This window comes from Anas platyrhynchos, chromosome 15 (assembly GCF_047663525.1).
Source record: "Anas platyrhynchos isolate ZD024472 breed Pekin duck chromosome 15, IASCAAS_PekinDuck_T2T, whole genome shotgun sequence".
NCBI lineage: Eukaryota > Metazoa > Chordata > Aves > Anseriformes > Anatidae > Anas > Anas platyrhynchos.
In genome coordinates, this window is record NC_092601.1 from 8982643 (window position 1) to 9001547 (window position 18905).

General features: G+C 45.6%; 1 protein-coding gene across 3 annotated transcripts; it reads left to right on the plus strand.

The window, feature by feature from the left end:
• Positions 1-76: 76 nt before the first annotated feature.
• LUC7L (LUC7 like) lies at positions 77-18571 on the plus strand. 3 transcript variants are annotated; one of them, XM_027469540.3, is made up of 11 exons: positions 77-286; positions 647-717; positions 1839-1933; positions 6811-6909; positions 7599-7709; positions 8395-8538; positions 8969-9145; positions 9975-10063; positions 14520-14549; positions 15509-15673; positions 18210-18571. In XM_027469540.3, the coding sequence occupies exons 4-11, from the start codon at positions 6814-6816 to the stop codon at positions 18349-18351; spliced, it is 954 nt and encodes a 317-aa protein (XP_027325341.1). In that variant the 5' UTR covers positions 77-286; positions 647-717; positions 1839-1933; positions 6811-6813; the 3' UTR covers positions 18352-18571. The 3 variants fall into 3 exon arrangements, with proteins under 3 accessions (XP_027325341.1, XP_027325343.1, XP_071880012.1); XM_072023911.1 differs by lacking the exon at positions 647-717 and adding an exon at positions 16755-16816 and having other exon boundaries at positions 84-286; XM_027469542.3 differs by lacking the exon at positions 647-717 and having other exon boundaries at positions 83-286.
• Positions 18572-18905: the final 334 nt, after the last annotated feature.

Genomic DNA, 18905 nt, shown 5'->3' on the forward strand with positions numbered 1-18905 from the left:
GGTGCCACCCCCGCCTCCCCTCCCCGCCCCGCGAACTACAATTCCCGTCAGCCCGCGCGGTGCCGGGAGGGGCCGCTTCCGCCCAGCGCCCGCCGCCCGTCCGCCGCCGCCGCCGCTCGTCCGCCTGCGAGGCCGCAGCGCGGAGCCCGGAGCCGCCGCCGCCCTCATCCACCTCCTCCAGGCCGGAGCCGCCCGCCCGCCGCGGCCCGGCCCGGCCCCGCCGCCATGTCGGCCCAGGCGCAGATGCGGGCCCTGCTGGACCAGCTGATGGGCACGGCCCGGGACGGTGAGTGGGGGCGGGCGGGGCCTGCAGGAGACGCCGCGGCCCGGCCCGGCGCTGCCCCCCCCCCGCTGCGGGCACCGAGCCCGGGCCCGAGCCCGGAGCGGAGCGGAGGGGCCGGGGCCTGCGCCTGGCTCCGGGGCCTGCCCCTAGGGAGCCCCCGCTGCAGCCCGGGGGCCCGCCTGCGGCCTGCTGGGCGCGGTGCAGGGCTGTGAGGTACTCGGCACTCGGCTTCCTCAGCGAAGCAGTGCCCCTGCTCGCTCGCTCTCTCTCTCTCTCTGCGTGTTGAGTTGCTGTTGAATTGCTTCCCCTCCTTTTATTTCATACAAACTGAACAATTGTGGCCCCTCTATTTTATTTATAAAGGTTCAGTGTATCTTTGCCTGCCTACATCAATCTGCAAGGGAGTTGCAGAAAAGCCTCATGTTCATCGAGCCGTGAGTCACAACCAATTTTTAAAGCTGTTATAACAAAAGAAAAGTGTTTGCTTTTTTTCACGAGTAACTTTAAAAGTGTAGCATAGAAAGAAAAAAAAAAACGACAAAAAAAAAAACATTCTGAGTAGACACAACATTATTCCTGGATGCTTGCAAATCCTAAACTATTTTCATACGTTAGTATTCCACATACCTGTGTCATATACACAGCTTAGCTTTAAAACTGTCACATACCATTACCACGTTGCCTTTACTTTTATGTATCGTTCCCCTGACTTCCTTACTGCAGGTGTGGGCAAGAAAGCTTTTCCTTTAAAACTTTTCAACAGTGGGCATAAAATTCTGCAGCTGAGGTCTTGAAGAATGCAGATGGGTATAGTATATGTTGGAGCTCGCAGTGTGTATTGACTAACTTTGTTTCCTTTTTCTTTTTTCTTTTTTGCTTTTTCTGATATTGTCTTGTTTAAGTGGCTCCCGAGTAAAATGTCTTCTGAGGGTGGGAGGCGGGTGGGAAGTACTTTTCACGTTCCAGGCCAAGACCTACAAGATTCAGCTTTGCACGGCCTTGGAAAACACACTGCATACTTGGTTTTGAGACCAAACGGACTGCTGTCTTAATTATCAGCTTAGCAAGTAGCAGTTGCCTATATAAACTGTCCAGCACAGCACTGTTCTATGATTCGTGACCCTCCGATAGCATGGGTTCCAGTATCTCCTGCCCCTTCATCACAGTAAAAAAATAAAAAAAATAAAAAGGGAGGGGGGTGAAAAAAGGAAAGCATTGGCTGCGAGCCAGACTGTCTGTCTCCTTTTTTCTCTTCTGGCTGTGCTGTCTCTTTATACGGATGACAGGCTTTGGACGTTACTTGGCTCGCCAACACTGTGTTTAACACGGTGTATTGGATGAATTAATGCTAAAATAGTATTTTTTATTTTTTTTTTTGCCACTTAAAAGTTTTCCAGAATATCCTGCTACCCTATAAGCGTTTTCAAGTAATTTGGGGGAGCAGAAACACCAACTGTTATAATCTGCATATTGAGGTGAAATGATCATACCAACGTCTTTGTTACCTTATCAGCATTCTAATGTCTCCTTATTTAAAACCACAAATGAATTTCAGGAGATGAAACCAGACAAAGGGTGAAGTTTACAGACGATCGTGTCTGCAAGAGCCACCTTCTGGATTGCTGTCCTCACGATATCCTGGCAGGAACAGTAAGTACCTTCTCTGTAATAAGGAATCCTGGTAAGGCAGAGGTTGATACAATTCTCCTGGTCTCCTCTGTGCCATCCTAGGTAACTTCTAGGAGATGCAGCCCAGGAAACATCAGACTTCCCTTGCCCTAGAACAGTTGCAATTTTATTTTCAGTTTCAGTGACCTGTGTTTGGAACCACTGAAGTCAGGAGTTCTCAGAATTTGCTCAAAATGCTTTTTGTCTTGCAATCTCACATGAAGTTGCAAGATTACTTCTATTTTAACTGCTTGTGATAATTAGGGTATGAAACTCCTGTGGAGGGCACGTCATAGCCTGGTTGAGCCAGCACATTGTCTTGGGTGCATTCTTCATTCCATTGCCTCTTCAGGGTAGCTGTATTTTTCTCACGAGCTGCAATAGCCCTCAATTCTTGAGCTTTTCAGTCTCCTCGTTTAAACCACGTGATGTTTTCTGGATGGAACCTCAGCTTTTTTCATCATCACGGGTTGACGTGCTAATGGCAGGTTACAGCTCAGGCCAGCTTCGCCTTTAGAGCTGGTGTGAGCAGTGTGTCACTCCGCCTGACTGGTTTAAAACATTTGAGGCAGCTTCCTTAGCTGTTGCCCTCTGGGGATGCAGCTGACGAATTTTCAGAGATTTAACTCAAATATTCTCTGTGTGAGCAAAAGGTGATGTGGTAACAGAGAGACTGTGTGGAGTAAGTATCCAATTAGGTGCCGGATGGAAGATGCAGTCTGACTTTCAGAAGACGGTGCGTGTCTTCTGTGGTTGCTGGATTACATGATTGCAGGATGGAGATAAGTGGATATTGGAAATCCATCTTTATCCTTGCTGTTTGGCACTAACTACTCTGGCATTTCATGTTGTCCATCCACTTACACATTTTTTTTAAATGCAGTCAATATTTATAGCCCTTCCTTCTGTCATTCTGAGAGGTGGGATTGACACAGTGGGTTACCAACAAAGGGCAGGGCTGGCAGTTAGCTCTGCCTCGGATTGTAACACTGTGGTCACAAAACTACAGTACTGCCAGCAGAAAGAGCTTTAGCAACATCTTCCCTGGCTCTTAGCATGCAAACTTCAGCTTTTAAGTGGCTGTTGCTGCAAAGTAAGCCTGGAAGAGCTGAATACAAATTTTTGTATTTTTGAACCATTGTAAAGGATGCAGGGCAGAAATTTGAAGCTCAGATGTGTTTTCCAGCGGCTGCTCCATCAGCCTCCACATTACCTCACTCTGCTTCAGAATTGTAGAGCTGTTTAAATCACCTCCTGCCCGTTTCCATCCTTTGTGCAAGTCACGGTGGGTTAGGATGGATTTTTTCAACAGCTTTTTGAAGATGCTGCCTTCCGCCTCTTCTGACGTGCTTCCAGGAAGCAGGTAGGTGGTGAGCCGAAGGGGTCAAATGAAGGGATTGGAGCCAGTGTCAAAGCACAGAGGAAGTGTAAGGTGCTCAGGTGCGTTGTGAATCTCCTGGATATGTAAGCACATCAAAAAGTTGTCTTCTTCTGTTACACGTGTACAGTGAGTTGTCTCTTTACTCTTGCTGTGGAACTTGCAATCAGAAACCTCATCCAGGGACAAGAAGGAAGACCACTTCTGTGCAAGCGATCTCGTGGATCACTCGGATGATCTTGTGGTGGCCTTGAAGTGGCTGTGGAGCTCTCCGTGCAGCTGACAGCAGGTTCTTAGGGGCAAGAAAACATATTGGTGCCACAGGTCACTGTTGAAAGAACATGTGATGTCTGGAATGGGATTGACATTTAGCTGTCAGCACTACCAGCACAGAATGAAACACAACTGAACAGTGCAGGCTCTCCTCATGGACCCAGTCAGGTTTACAAACATCTTACAGTGCTCCGTTCATGGAGGAGATGTGTGGGTGGATCAGCATTAACTGCACAGAGTGGCAACTCTCTCTCTGGATGTGTGTTAATGCAAACGTCAGGATCTTGTATGTTTTTGGAAACTTCCAACAGATGCTCCGAGCCTTCTGGCAATGGTTATGATGCATCTTTTCCCCAAAGGCATTGTTCCTGCTGCATCGTTCAGGTACAGATAGTTCCAGGTTGTGGGAAGCTGGTTGGAGCTGAGCAGGGGACTGAATCTGGTCAGCAGCAATGATCAGTGAAATGTGATGAAGGACCTCTCACTGACCTTTAGGTGCAGAGTAGGAGAAAGAGTCCGGCCGTTAAGTAAGGCTCTGGACTGTTCCGAAAGCTGCAGGAGGCACGTTGGTGTTTGCTTTGTTTAGGTGGGCTGTGCCTGGCCGTAAGAGCCCTAATCCATCAGTGGAAACACACATGGGGATGGTGTCATCTGGTAATCCTGAATTTCTCATTCCAGTAATGAGTGGACAGATGAGTCTGAAGGCTGTCCAGGGAGAACATTACTTGGAAATTGCATTCAGGGAAGTTCCATGTCCCTCGGTGGGAGATAAAGATGAAATCTGTAGGTTGCAGAGGTGTTTCGTGGGGATCTGTGCTTTCCTTTTTACAAGTGGGCAAAGCTCCAGACCTGTGGTTTCTTCTGAAGAACATTCCTAGTGATGCTTGCAAGAGATGCCTCAGGATGTACATGGATTGTGCAGCAAACATGAGCAGGACTGATGGTCAGTGACACCTGAATGTGTTAGGTCAGTGTGTTCATGGGGAGTTAGGCCTTTACTCAGGCTCTCCTGTCTCAAGAACCTGTATCACCAACCAGCCATGGATATTGGTTGGAACAAGTCACAAACGCTGCTGGAAAGGCTGAGTGTGTGATGAAGCCTCCCTGATGGGACAAGGGCATTCTTTGAAACAGAAGGTCAAGTGATTTCACCTGAAGTGAGCAATACACATAAGAATCTTCATGCACCCGGATATCTCAAAGGATCTGGAGGAAGACCTGAAGTTCACATGCTGATGAAGCCAGTGAATTCTCCCCTAGAGGGTGAGTTTAAGAGATTTGTTGCCTTTTAACAGAGTGAGAGGAATAAAGGACACGTTGGCTCTTCTGAGGCTTTGGGTTGGAGCTCCTTCTCTGAATTGGGGTTGTGGCTCAGCTTGCAAGAACGGTTCAGATCAGAATACTTGTGATCTGTGGCAAACCCAAGAAGGATTGCTCTTTATCCCTGTATTGGAAAGGGATTTCAGTGGAATGACCATACAACTAAAAGATTTAAGTCACATCATGCTCTAATGTTGTAGGAAGATTTTGTGGCAAAATTACAGTAGCTCTTCAGCCTTCCTTGAAAAGGCTTGCCGGAAGATGAAATCTTTTAAGCTCTGAAAGTACCAGAACAGTTGTTTGGGTTTTTTTGTAAGCATTACGTTTCCACTGCTAGAAAGCTCAACAAGGCTATTCCTGGATAAAGTGTCTGTAGCCTGCTATCTGTAGTCTACTGTTTCTGGTAAATCTGAGCCAAGTGAGGAAGACTAAATAGTGGCAAGTCCTTTTGAATTGTTTTCTTTGTTTAAAAAAGATTATTAGCACAGGTAACTGCTGAAACCCCAAATGTTACCTGGTGGAGCTTGCTTTGGTTACCTTGTTTAATTCTCAACGCTTCCACTGCTGCTGGCTGAAAGTATTGCTCCACGTGCGTATCCCTGGCACCCTCTGCTTTAGGTTGCGGTGTTTTGCTGGGATTCTGCATTGGTCCCAGTTCAGCCGTATTTAGCTTTTTCTGCAATTCTGACTTCAGTGTTGCTGTGTTTAGGTTTGGGCTCCTTGGGACTTGGAGAGATAGGGATGACTGGTCGGGGTGTTCCTTCACAAGCTCACCTGTGCCCTGCCATTTGTACAGTGTGCTGTGGCTCATGCTTAGGCCTTTTATTATTTTGGCTTTCAGAAGTGTCTTATTCTTTTTCTATTTTAAAAATAAGATGGATGTTCTCTGTTACATATTGATAACATAAAAACGCAGTTTCCGTGTTCTGTATGCATAATTAAACTCAGTTATTTGGCTGTTAGCTACCAGATTGGGGAAACCCAATAAATTTAAATCGCATTAACTGCAGTAGAGGTGAAGAACAGAATTCAAGTCAGGGCTTTCTGGGAGAGGAGATGCTCCTTAATTCCTATGCATAAGGCATGGGAATTAGCTCCGTTGAGCCTGTGGGGTTTAAAGTTGCAGCTGCATGTGGGGTTAGCTGTAGAATTACGAGTCTGCTGTAGCTGAGCATGGAGTTCTGTTTTTCTAGCAGCCGTTCCCCTTTTTACCTTAAGTTCCTTTGTTCTTAGAATCATAGAATCACAGGATGGCTCGGGTTGGAAGGGACCTTAAAGCTCATCTAGTTCCAACCCCCTGCCATAAGCAGGGATTCCACCCGCTAAATCAGGTTGCCCAGAGCCTCGTCCAACCTGGTCTTGAGTGCCCCACCGCCCTCTGAGTGAAGGATTTCCTCCTAGAGCATTTGTTCTTGCAGAGCATTCCATCTGTGTCCTGTGCCTTGGTATGTTCCGTTACGTTACTGATGTTCTTTCTGATGCAGATGTGAGCTTTGATCTCAGAGTACGAAGCTTTGTTTTTGCTGTTCTGTAGCTCTGAAGCACCAGAGATGTTTGGAGTTGGTGCCTGCTGAAGAAGTTCCTGCTGCAGCATGCTGTGCCTTCCCAGCTCCTTCCCAGCAATTTGTAAGACTGCTGTGACCTACAGCAGGAGTAGGACTGGACTTAAAATATTTGGGGTGCTTTAATGTTGTCCTAGGAACTCCTAGAAGAGTGGTTCTAGCAAGCATGTGGTTTTTCTGGCTGGTTCTGTTATGACAGTTTAAGAGGAAGTTCTTCTTCCTGAAGAGACTTTGATATTGTGCACCTGTCACGAGTTAAGCATCTGCTGCTTGTTGCCATAATGAGGGGGGATTCTCACATTAATTTTCCTTTTTCTTTTCAACAGCGAATGGACCTGGGAGAGTGTACAAAGATCCATGACTTGGCATTGAGGGCAGACTATGAGATTGCAAGTAAAGAGAGAGACCTGTTTTTTGAGCTGGATGTAAGTATGGAGGATGGTTTTTGGAGTTATTTGGTTGAACAATAGAAGTTGGTGGGTATTTCAGCTAACCCTATTATTTGACGTATTGTCTGGCAAGAACGTGCAGCCCCTTCCCAAATGTCAGCTTGATGCCGACATCAAATTGTAAACGTAATTATGGCCCTTGCAACCCCATTAGTCCAGCTACCTGGGAGGCTCTTAACGGCATTCCTTGCATCCCACACCTGCTGCTCTGTACCAGGTCACTGTAACCTAATGGCCTGTCCCAGAAGAAGAATTAATGTTAAAAGCCTTCTGCTCTGTGATTTCACTTCTGGCCAGATTTAGCTTTCTCTGATGGTACGAGTCTAGGAGAAGAGCAGTCATCTTCAGATTTCATGCAGTGCTTTTTATCTCTGCACCCGTTGCTCATGTAACGGAAGGTGCAGTACAAAGCAGCAGTTATTTGTGAATTCTGTTATATGGCAGAGTAAAGGAACAGTGTCAGGTTCCAGACAGATGACAGACATTAGGGCAGGTGTTTTTTTTCTTTGACTTTCTGCAAAGCTTTTTACATTTTTTTTCTGAAGGCATCTGTTCTTGAAGTTGTTTGTGCGCTGTACGGAGGTTGCACCAGCTAGCTGTTGGCTGTCAAATTGGCTAACACATGGAGAGCATCTTGGTTCACAGTTCTCTTTCTGAATGTGCAGGCTATGGATCACCTGGAATCCTTCATTGCTGAGTGTGATAGGAGAACAGAACTGGCTAAGAAACGCCTGGCTGAGACACAGGAAGAGATCAGTGCTGAAGTGTCTGCAAAGGTATCATCCTCTCGTTAAACCCTTGTTCTGAAAGGCTGTGCAAGAGCACTGGTGCTCTGCTGTCCCCTGACACCATTGATAGTGGGAAGCTGTGCTCCACAAAGACTGGCTGGATTCCAGTCATCACCCTCAAATGCTGCTCTGGCTGTTCTTGTGTCTGGTTCCGAGAGCTAGAGTAGGGTAAAATATGAACTCTAAAAGATGTTGCTTTAGCACGTCTATAAGGTATATAGGTTTCCTGTCCCCTATTCAGTGTTCATGTAACAGCTTAGGATAATAAATCTATCCTGTGATTTGTTGTCTTCTCATGTAGCAAATGCTCATGTAATTTCCTCATTGGGAACTTCCTTCATGGGGCCAGTACAAAACACGTTTCCAAAGCTGGTTTTGTGGATTCTCTCCTGTCCAATAAGCCATGAATGTGCCACTGTTTGCAGCAGAACTGATGATGTCCTGTCTACCTATGGTTACTTCCTTTACTACCTGTCTAGAACTGTTGCCTGTACTTAGCCTACCAACATCTTTTTGTTGGGATTCCTTTGACTTTTGGAGATTGATGATGATCTTCAGCAGTGGCTTATTTATGTTAAACAGGTTTTCTGTTTCAAAGAAAAAGGAAAAGTTGTCCTGCAATCTTTGGCAAGCTTTTTGTCTTATAAAAAAAAATAATTCTTATTTTCTGTAGGCAGAGAAAGTGCATGAACTGAATGAAGACATTGGAAAACTCCTAGCTAAAGCTGAGCAGCTGGGAGCTGAAGGAAATGTTGATGAGTCTCAAAAGATCCTGATGGAAGTGGAAAAAGTCCGAGCAAAAAAGAAAGAGGCAGAGGTATGGTGGTGTTCTGGGAATTGTAACAGCTGGTTGAGCTGTGTGATAAACAGCTGGGCAGGTCCTACCTCTCTTCTTATTTTGCCAGCACCTCCTCTTTCAGTTCCGGCAATGTGCTGGCAAGTAGTTGGCGGTGTAATGTGATAGACAAAAAAAAAGCTCTTTAGAAACGTTTATCTGGTGAAGAGAGATGACTTGGAGGGGGAGGCAGTTCTTCCTCTGAAAGATCTGGTCACTAGTTACTAGCAGGGATAGACCAGCAGGGCAGCTGCGCTTGCAAAGTGTTTTGTATGGCACCTCCTTTATAATGAGGGTGCTTTTATGATCCCTGATAGCAGCAGTGTAGGTTTTCGCAGGAATTACCCTAGAGGGTTGAGGTTGTGTAAGAACTCCTTGACATTTGCCTGTTTTTTTTTTTTCCTTCCTTCAGGAAGAATACCGAAATTCAATGCCTGCATCCAGCTTCCAACAGCAGAAGCTGCGTGTGTGTGAAGTCTGTTCAGCGTATCTGGGTCTCCATGACAATGACCGGCGTCTTGCTGACCACTTTGGAGGCAAATTACACTTGGGTTTCATTCAGATTCGTGAGAAGTTGGATCAGCTGCGGGTAATCTTGTCTGTTTTAATCCTTCTTGCAGTTCTGAGGATATTCAACATTTACATTAAGCTCATATAGAATTCTTTTCAGAGCCCTTGTATAAGTCCAGAAATCTCTGATTTCTGAATCCTGAAAACTTCAAATGGCAGTTTGCCTAGCCTCATCGTGCGGTCTGTTCTGGGTAACTAATGTTGTACCCTTAGAATTAGTCAAATTAGACCGCTGCTGTAACTTCTTCCTCAACTACATGTGGCTGTACTCATGGTCTTTCTCATTGGTTTGGCTGAAATTTGTCACTGAGTTTTCTGACTATCGAAGAGCACTTCGAGACCTCTTAATGAAACGCTTTAACTGGAGTTCCATGTAGTGCTGTTAAGGAAGGAGGTCTGTGGTAGCTGAAGTGCTGATCAGCAGTTTTCTGGAATGGTTTGTAATGGCCAGGTGGTACTAGCCTTGCTTGCAAGCAGGAACCTTTAACCTGCTGGAGTAAGAGTGGTGATTCCTTTGCCATACTCCTCAGACTATTGAGGTCAATGCCTTGATTGATTATGGCACAAGACCAGGGCACTGTTCTGTTGTGTATAATTGTGGTGAGACAGACCCTTGCCTCAAAGCCTGTGGGCTCATCACTTAGAGCACAAGCACAGCAGATTTGTGAGTGACATTTCTTGGGCTGATGCATGTTAGTGCATCATAGGAAAATGAGAATCTTTATGGAGATCTGGACTAGCACATAAAATACCATGAAACAGGTCCCTGTCTTGCTACGTGCATAGACTCCCTGCAGATCTCTATCCTGTTACCGTATGGCTGAAATAAGATGTAAATTTTTTTTTAGAAAACAGTGGCAGAAAAGCAAGAGAAGAGAAACCAGGATCGTTTGAGACGGAGAGAAGAGAGAGAACGAGAGGAGAGAATGGGCAGACGGTAGGTGAAAGTCAAAACCAGCTTCATAAAACAAACAGTTATTAAAATAATTTCTTGTATCTGAGTATTGCAGGAAAGCAGCATGTGCTGCTGGATCAACTGTTGGACATGCGCTGGATGCTGTGTGAACACCTTGGCGTTCAATTTGGAATGAAAACAAATGCACAGAATCCCCACGTTAAAGTGACTGTGTATTATTTTAACCCCCACTGTGTATCTGCAAGATAGAAGCTCAGAAGATGTGCAGTCTTCAGGCTTACGTTGGTCTAGTCCCTGTGGCTGGGAGTCTGGATGAAATGACCTCACCTAGTGCATCCAAGTGGGAAAACTTAGAACGAGTGCCAGGTCTGCTCAGATGGCTCTTGTCATGCAAAAGTTCTCTGGGTAGTCCTTCTTGCTTCTGGGCTAGGAGATGACAGCAGAGTGGAGCTAGTATCCATGAGCCAGGTGGCAGGCTGCCTGACTTACTCAGAAACTTTTCTACAATAGCAGTGAGGTACGTTTGGCACAGCTTTGGAGGATGCTTTCCAGGACGTCTCTGGGCTGTCCTGCTCAGAAGGATCCCAAGGAGTGGCTGGTTGTGGCAGTTGTGGCCGTGTGTGTCACCTTCTGCTCAAACACGTGTAATCCTGGAGCCTGGGAGTGGCTACCACATTGGTATTCTCATGACGAGTTCTTCTGCCTCTTGCCAGCTGAACTGGAAGAACTAATTCTTCCGTGTGTGTAAACAGCTCGGTTAAACAGCCTGGCATGAAGAGAGCGGTTATTTATTGGTGGTGGTCACACAGAGGACGTGGCTGAGTAGGAGCGCTGTTCTTGTCACAGCTTTTTGCCAGTTACCTCATGTTTCTCCTCAGTCTTACATTTGAATCTGAAAAAAAACACCTTGCTGCATTTGGAGAGTTCTTTTTGACCCTCAGTGTCAACTGAGGTGTGTGTTTCAGGCGTCCTCTGAGGCATATGAGCTACATAACTGCAGTGTGTCTCAGGTAGTGCTGCCCTCTGGATATACGTTTCTGGAAATGCTAGCAAACAAGTCCCAGAACTGAAGGACCTTGGTTTTCTGTGGTCTGGGGCTTGGCAATTGTGGTGCATGAAGATGTAAGCTCCAAATTGTCATGCGTTCCCTGATTTGAGTATTTTATTTGGGTTCTCTCACTGGGGATTGCCTGGTGTCATAGGAAGTGCTAGTTCATGCCGCAGCTTTCTGCTGAACTGCGGCACTTTATGATGAGCCTTGCAGCTTTTTGGTCTCTGTGCAAGGTTGTCAGTAGTGCAGTTGTACTTGGGAGCTACGGAATGTGGAACTGGCTGCTGAACCCAAGAGTCAGATGAACGGGACTGATGGTGTTGGTGTTCTGGAGACAAAGATGGCAGTGAGACAAGAAGCATCTTCCCACGCAGCTGCTTCATGGTAGGCTTGTTCTGGCTCACAGTAGGACCCCTCTAACCTGGAGAGTGTCTGTCTCCATAGCCTCTGGTATTCCAGGAGTTTGTTTCTGCATGAAATTGATTCAACCCAGCAGTTGCCTTCAGGAAGAGCACTCTTGGTCTGCATCTCCCCAACCTCCCATCTCTGCTTTCTTCTTTCTGTGGCATGTGAGATTTTGGGAACACACTTGAAATACACAGCTCCTGGGAGTTGAGGAGCCTCTTGTGTTCACAGCACAGGTAGCTCACGTATGGATGCATCTGGTAAGGGATTTCTGAATATTTCATGTTATAAATATAACAGTTAAGAATTGCAGTGAGTTGGCCTGGTGTCTGATATCTTGCTGGTTTCATATTTTGCACCAATTAAAGTCTGTGGCCGGCCTTTTCCCTCTCTCTGTCTGGAGGCACCTCTATGATTCTCTGTTCAGATGTCAAAAAAAAGCATGTTTTAATGGAGCCAGGGGTGATGTATAGGGGAGGTCAAATTGTTTTCCTCTCTAAAATGGGAACTTGACACAAAGAAGGAAAATAATTTTCCCAGTGGATGCTTAATGTCAACTGGGACTAGAGCCCAGATTTCTTGATTTCAAAGCACCTGCCCTTCTGGGTGCTGTGCAATGCCATCCTTACAGGCGTGTTTTTCTGACAAAAACTGATCAGTGACTTCTAGCAACTTAAAAGACTACCTGTCTTAAGCAGAACTTGATACTTAAGGAACTACAGAAAGCACGTTTCCTGCATAACTTTTATTGTTTTGTCTTCATGTGCAGCGTCTTCAGGGGGGTTATTCAGCAAGAGGAAGAATGCCACTTGACTTTGAGAAGTCTTTGGTGGCTTTTAGGCACTGTGACACATTATGGAAGCCTGCAGATGGGTTTGAAGAACTCTTAACCCTTATAGACGTTATTAATTTGTCAAATAAACTCTTTTCCACGTAGGAATGAGTGAATGGTTTTGTTGCCCCTAGTGGTCCTAGTGGTGAATGCAGAGAAGTTCTCTGTTCTGTGGTGTTGCTGGTGACTGCTACCCAGTGATCCCTTAGGACTGAAATTCTCTGGAGAGCTGGCATGTTTGGAAGGGCAGACAGCAGTATTTGCTTGCCAAGTACACCAGCAAACAAGACCATGGAGTTGCTGAATGGATTTCCTTTTTAGTAAGTTAGGCAAAACATAGGTTATGAAACTCAGCACATAGCCTCTGTCGTGCAGGACAGAAAAAATAATAAAGCGCAGCTTTTGACTTGGCTGGGCAGCATTCATCTGCTGTGTCCTGATGTATCCTGATTTCGGCTAGTAAGGAAAGTGCAGCTTTTTTGGATGCTTCCTGAATTTCCAAAGCTTAGCGTTATGGAGTGATTATCAGGAGTTTGTGTGCACTCCTGCTCAGATTGTAGTCACAGAAGGGTGACCAGGCTTCTTTCAGGGGATGTGGAATAGCTTTGTGTGGATATGTGCACCAGTGATTCAGAATAAAGTGATCAGGAGGAAAAGAACATGAAGAACTTGGAGTAACGACAACCATCAAAAAATACAACTGCCTGCCAGGCCTCTCCAGTGTGTCCTGCTGCTCTGTCACTTTTTGTTACGTGAGAAAGTGGGTGTGTAGCTATTGCCTTGCTCTCCTGGTTTATCAGCTTTGCCTTCATCTGGTCTTGTCATGCGTGGCCTGGTCTTGTCGTGCAAGGTTTATTCACCTGACTCCCAAGGTCAGCTCTACCTGGTTTACACTCCTTTTACTTGAAGCCCTTTCTAAACTCTTGGTTTTTCTTTCTACCACGATTGAACTCTCCTGTTCATTGTGAAGGGACGTCAGGGCATATTGATTCTTTTAATATTGTCTTATCCATGTATGGTTTTAAAATGTATTAACAAAATAGATACTTCTTCTCTTTTTTTAGTTTTATTTGTGTGTAACTTTCAGCTGCATCTCCTGTACGCAGCCAAACGGCTCCATGGCTGTGTAGCTGGAGCATCCCCTGTGAGTCTGTATGCAGTGGGAGAAGTAAAGGGTTCAAGGCGAAGTCACTAAACAGAGGCTGGCTGCTTTTCAAGTAAAGCAGAAAGAGGCTGTTCAGTCTGTGATGTTCGGAGGTAGGCTGGCTTCGAATGTGGCCATGGAGAAAAAGGAAAGGCATTGTCCTTCAGGCGGAGTGGCTCCTCGAGTGGTTCTGAGCAAGGGTGCTGCAGGAGTTGAAAGAACTGTAATGTTATTTACAGACTGTCAAAAGCTAATGCTTACAGGTAAGCTGAGAGCTCCATAAAGGAGCTCTGAAGCCATGGACATGCGAGACAGAAAGAGACCTGGATGATTCTTCTGGAGATGCTTTATAATATGGGATGAAGCATTTTCAGTATATCTCTTTTACTTTTCAGTAATAATTCTTCCCGTGTTTGTTTCCTCTTTTTTTTTTTTCTAGCTCATCTTTCCAAAACAGAAAAAAATTGCAACTTTACATCTAATGTTTCAAATATTCACAATGAGTAAGAAAACACTGTACTTTTCCTTTACTCAAACCTCAACTATCTCAGAGGAACCAAAATCAGAATATTCAGTGTCTGGCCAGTCTTTGACTGGAGAGTGGCACTGTTACATGAAAATGTTCATCTCACTGATGTTAGACTGCAGATGGTAAAAAGTGTATGCTGGATACACGCAGCAAATTAGGGGTTGGAAAGGTGCATCGTAGTGGTGTATTAACTAACAGAGGCTGGGATTGGATTGTAGGTCTTCTATGTTCTCACAGAAAGCTCTGCATGGAGTTGGGAAACTACAAACGAGCCCTGTAGAAACCAGTGTTTCTGCAGTGTTCTTCAGTTTTAGACAATACTGTGACACCCCACTGCCCCCAGTTGAAGCTAATAAAATGTTTTCTGGCTTGTATGGCAAGCTTTTTTAAACGACATATTAATTGTCATATTGCTGTTGCTTCTGTGGGAAAGCTACCAGGTGGATGGGCTTTATGGGGAACAAACCCACTGACTATACCATGCCTTCTCTCACTTAACTCTCCTCTCTTTTCTAGGTCTGGATCAAGAAATAGAGATCGTCGAAGGTGAGTGCAGTTCTCCTAAATGCCTATTTGTGTTTTTATCTAATTACTGTGTTTTTTTCATGGGTCTCATAAAGGGAGTTCATTCTGTGCCACAGTCATTTTGTTATGCTCCCTGAAAGAAATAGAAGCTACTGCTTGGGCACTGCTGCAGGGTTGTGCAACCCAATGTCACCCGCTGGACTAGAAAGCATCTGCTGGCTAGCCTGGGTGGGACAGAGGGTGCTGTGTGCTCCAGAATACCAGCCTAAGAACACACTCGGTACCTTTTTCAATAAATGTCTAATACCCCTTGATAGTTTTTGTATCTGAAATGTATCTATTATATATAATACTTCAGATGTAAGTAATAATAAGAATAATAATAATTTTAAAAGAAAGATTCAAGATGAAAGCCCCAACATCTCTGTGAAGAGCTTGCCTTTATGGTATGACAGCATTCCATAAGTGATCGCATACCTGGAGGTCATCTTCCGTCCTGTTTCCTACATACATTGGCATCCTTTATTTTGATTTTAGAGCAGATTGAAACAAATCAGTTTTGAAAGTGCAGTACTTTCACAAGGGGGGCTCCTTTTGGCAGGCTGCCATACAGGTTGCGGTAATTTCACGTGAGGTTTATTTTGCCTTCCCTTCTCCTCCTTCAGTTGAAGTGAGGCAAAATATTACAGTTGGTAGGCTGTACTCTGGGCATCACCATATGCTGATGTTAGTGGTGCATGTAATTTTCATAAGCTCCCCATCAACTTGAATTTACCCTCTGGTGTTTTGTTGGTAGCGTGAGCCCAGGAAGGGAGGAGGATGTTCACCCGGGGGGCGATCTGTGCCGGTAGGGTCTGGCTGAAGGGGTGAGGGCTGATGCTCGGGGTAGGTGTTGCTCTGGAATGTCTGATGGGTGCCAGTGTACAGAGGGGTTGTACTGGCCCATCTCCGGAGCCTGAGGCAGTCTGTGTCCCCTTCAGATCACGGTCTCGGGACAGGAGGCGGAGGCGCTCGAGGTCAGCTTCCCGTGAACGGCGGAAGTCTCGCTCCAGGTCCCGAGACCGGCACAGGCGCCACCGGAGCCGTTCCCGCAGCCACAGCCGAGGTCACCGGCGGGGGTCCAGAGACAGGAGTTCAAAACACAAGTACGTATTCCTTACACAAGTGCTTCTCTGCAAAGGGGAGTCCCTGGCATCACAGAGAACCTCCTCTGATCCTTAGAGTGAGCAGGAGTCTGACGGGTTTCTCAAGTTAGAAGCTGCACATGCCCTGTACCAGCTCCTGGGCCAAAGCAGTATTCCCCAGTGGCAGTCTGTAGATGGCCTCACACGGGCACAGTGCCTGTGCAGCAAGGTCCCAGCTGGAGAGTGAAGTCTAAGAGATAAAACTGTCGTTCCCCGAACTGTGGTGCTGAGCCTTGAGAAATTGCTGGGTTTCTTGCATAAGCAGCAGCTCATAGTCATGCTGGTGCTCACTCAGCCTCCCCAGGCATGTAAAACCCAAGTAGCAGAGGCAGTTTTGACGTTACATTTCTGTGTTTACCTTCTGCTTCCCAGCTTCTTGCTCTCAGTGCTGGCATGGGGAAGGGACGAGTATGATTTGGGAACTGGGGGAGGCCTTCTATTAGGGTAACAAAAAAGCTAGTTGAGAGATTTTTAAAAATCTCCATTGGGTGAGGGAGGGAGAAAAACAGCTGGAAGGAGGAGTTATACCATTCTGTCACTGAGGAGAAACCCTGTAGTCTGAGAAAAGGCTTTAAGCCTCTTCTGAAACTCAGCAACACGCCCCCTGTGCTGGAGGAAGGCTGAAGCAGGCATGTGTATGTAGGAGTATTAGGAAAAATTGAAATGAAACCACGTGTTTCCTTACAGCCCTTCCAAACCCAGAAGCAAGTTTACCCCCAGGTGCTTGCTGAATTTAGAATTTAGCCTTTATTTTAATGCCCTTACTTAATAGGGGAGTGCTTAAGGAGTGTCTCACCTGATTAGGCACCGCCGTTTAAGTACAATTCAAGAAACAAACCTACTGTTGTGTGCCTTGTGTCACTTTAGCTAAGGGGTGAAAGAACATATTTTAAAAATACCCGATGAAGGGGAGGGGAATAATGGTATGAAAAAAAGTCTGTTAATACGTGGGGGGTGTGTGTGTGTGTGAATACTGTTGATTCTCCAATGGCTGAGATACTAAAGTCCTTTTTTAAATCTGTCTTGAACATGAAAAATAAAGAAAAGAAGTTTGGACAATTAGGAAGTGAGGAAGACCCTGTAATAACTATTACTAAAGAGCAGGTAAGGGATTACTTCGAAAACCTTGAACACATTCAATCAGCCCACTGAGATTGTAGGAGGACTGGCTAGCTGACATACCTCCACAGAGTTACTGAGCTGGGGAGAGACCAGTGTCAGTTTAAGAAAACAAAGCAAAATGAACAAACAGGAAAGCGTTATTCCCTGAAAAGGGTGTAGCTTCTGTTTTCACTCAAAGTGAACAAAACCTACATTCTGGTTCTGCTGGTCTGAAGTCTTGGTTCTATAAAGAAATAGCCTGTCACGGGATCTGGAGGTCTGAGGGTAAGAGAACTATGGAGAGCGTGGCCTGTTGTGGGGACAGGAAAAGAGTTAATTTAATCAAACACTCATGTTGTTTCTTGTCTTCCAGTTAAGTGACACAATTTAAAGTAACGAAAATGAAGTGGCTCAAGATACAGAGGGCTGTAAGGTTTTAATGTAATTGTGCAAGAGTTCCAAACCTTAAAACCAACACGAAGGAAAGCTGGAACCTGTAAGATGCCTGCCAGGTCCTCTTCTTGTGACTACGAAGTAGGACCTGTGTGCTGAGTCCTAGAGTACAACCTGCTGGCTGTGCAGGGTCTCTGACAGCTTCTGCCTGGTTCCACAGGCGTATGGGCTGCTAGAGAGAATTAAGGGCCAGCACCTAGTTGATAAGCAGATTTCTGACAGTTGGCATGAATCATACAGGGTAAGAGCCTTTTAGGATTGTTTCTAGTATGAAAGCCTCTGCTTAATGCTGTGTGGGCTGACACAATGAAGCACTGTTGAAAATCTGTAGCTATCATTTCAGCAGGCTGTGCAAAGATTTGCCTGTTGTGTGCTCGAAATTACAAATTGGTATCATCCTGACTTGGAACTCAGGGTGCTTGGGATGGCTGCTTGTCAGATGCAGAGTGACAGAAGCCTAGGCCTGAGCAAGCCTTTGAATCCAAAGAATACAGCTGGTATTTAAAGCAGTTGAGCAGAAGTCTGATAGCTTAAAGTGTAACCCCGTAAAAACCTCTATAAAAGACACAAACAGTGCTGAATGACAGGTGAGGAAGAAATTGCTGGTGCTTCAGTACAGCCTAGTAAACTAGCAAGGCACAATGGGAACACCTCAGAGGGACCCTGTGGCAGCAGCTGTGAAAGGCTTACTCTTAAGGAGAGGCTAACAGGGGCTGTGCTGGGCACTGGGCACTGCAAGCTTTATGTGAAACACTCAGGTGTGCAGAGGGACCGGGGCTTCTATTTGGGCAACACTACTGATGTTACAGTCCCTGGGCATGTTTTTGTAAGAAACTTGTGTTATGTCATAGCCCTGTTAGGAAAAATGTTGATGTTTTGTGCATATTTTATTCAATTTCTTTCATCTGTGGAGCTTATAGCAATGGTTTACTTTGTACTTCAGATCTTCTAGAGATCGATCTTCAAGAGAGAAGTCCCGAGACAGAGAGAGAAAAGAGAAGAGCTCTTCTGAGAGGCGGCACGAGAGCACAAATGGCAAATCTCGTTCCAAGAGATCAGAAGAGAGAGAAGCTGGCGAGATCTGAACTCAAATGATCTGTGTTGCACTGTAAATAGTCTGATAAACATTCTACACAAAGCCTAAATTTCCCATTTATATTTACTGAATACAACTCATCTTTTGTAGTTTTGAATTTTTATTGTTTGGCAGATAGCTGTGAGTTTGTAGAGACACAGAGTTACGTACTGTTTAACAGGTTTTGTTTTAGTAGGAATAAATAAAGCTGACCGATCGTTTTCAATTCAGGCCGGCGTTCGCCCCGTGTGTGTTGTGATGCGGTGAGCGCGGCAGGTGGGGAGCTGAGCTGCTGTCCTCTTTGTGATGCTTTTGGAAAAGATTTTACCTGACCCTTTGCACAATGGGAGTTTGCGATCATCTGTAGTGCTAATTCCAATTTCATTAATTTTTTCTCGTATGTTAAATGGAGAGGATTGGGTTTCTTATCCCTTTTAGTGCCCAGCCACCTCATTTTTAAGTCTCCAGCCCCTGGGAGCTGCCTCACTGCTCCCATTAAGGCAGACGGTGCTCAGCCCTGCTGTGCCCCTCTGTCAGCAGCTCTGGATTTTGTGAGGGTGACCA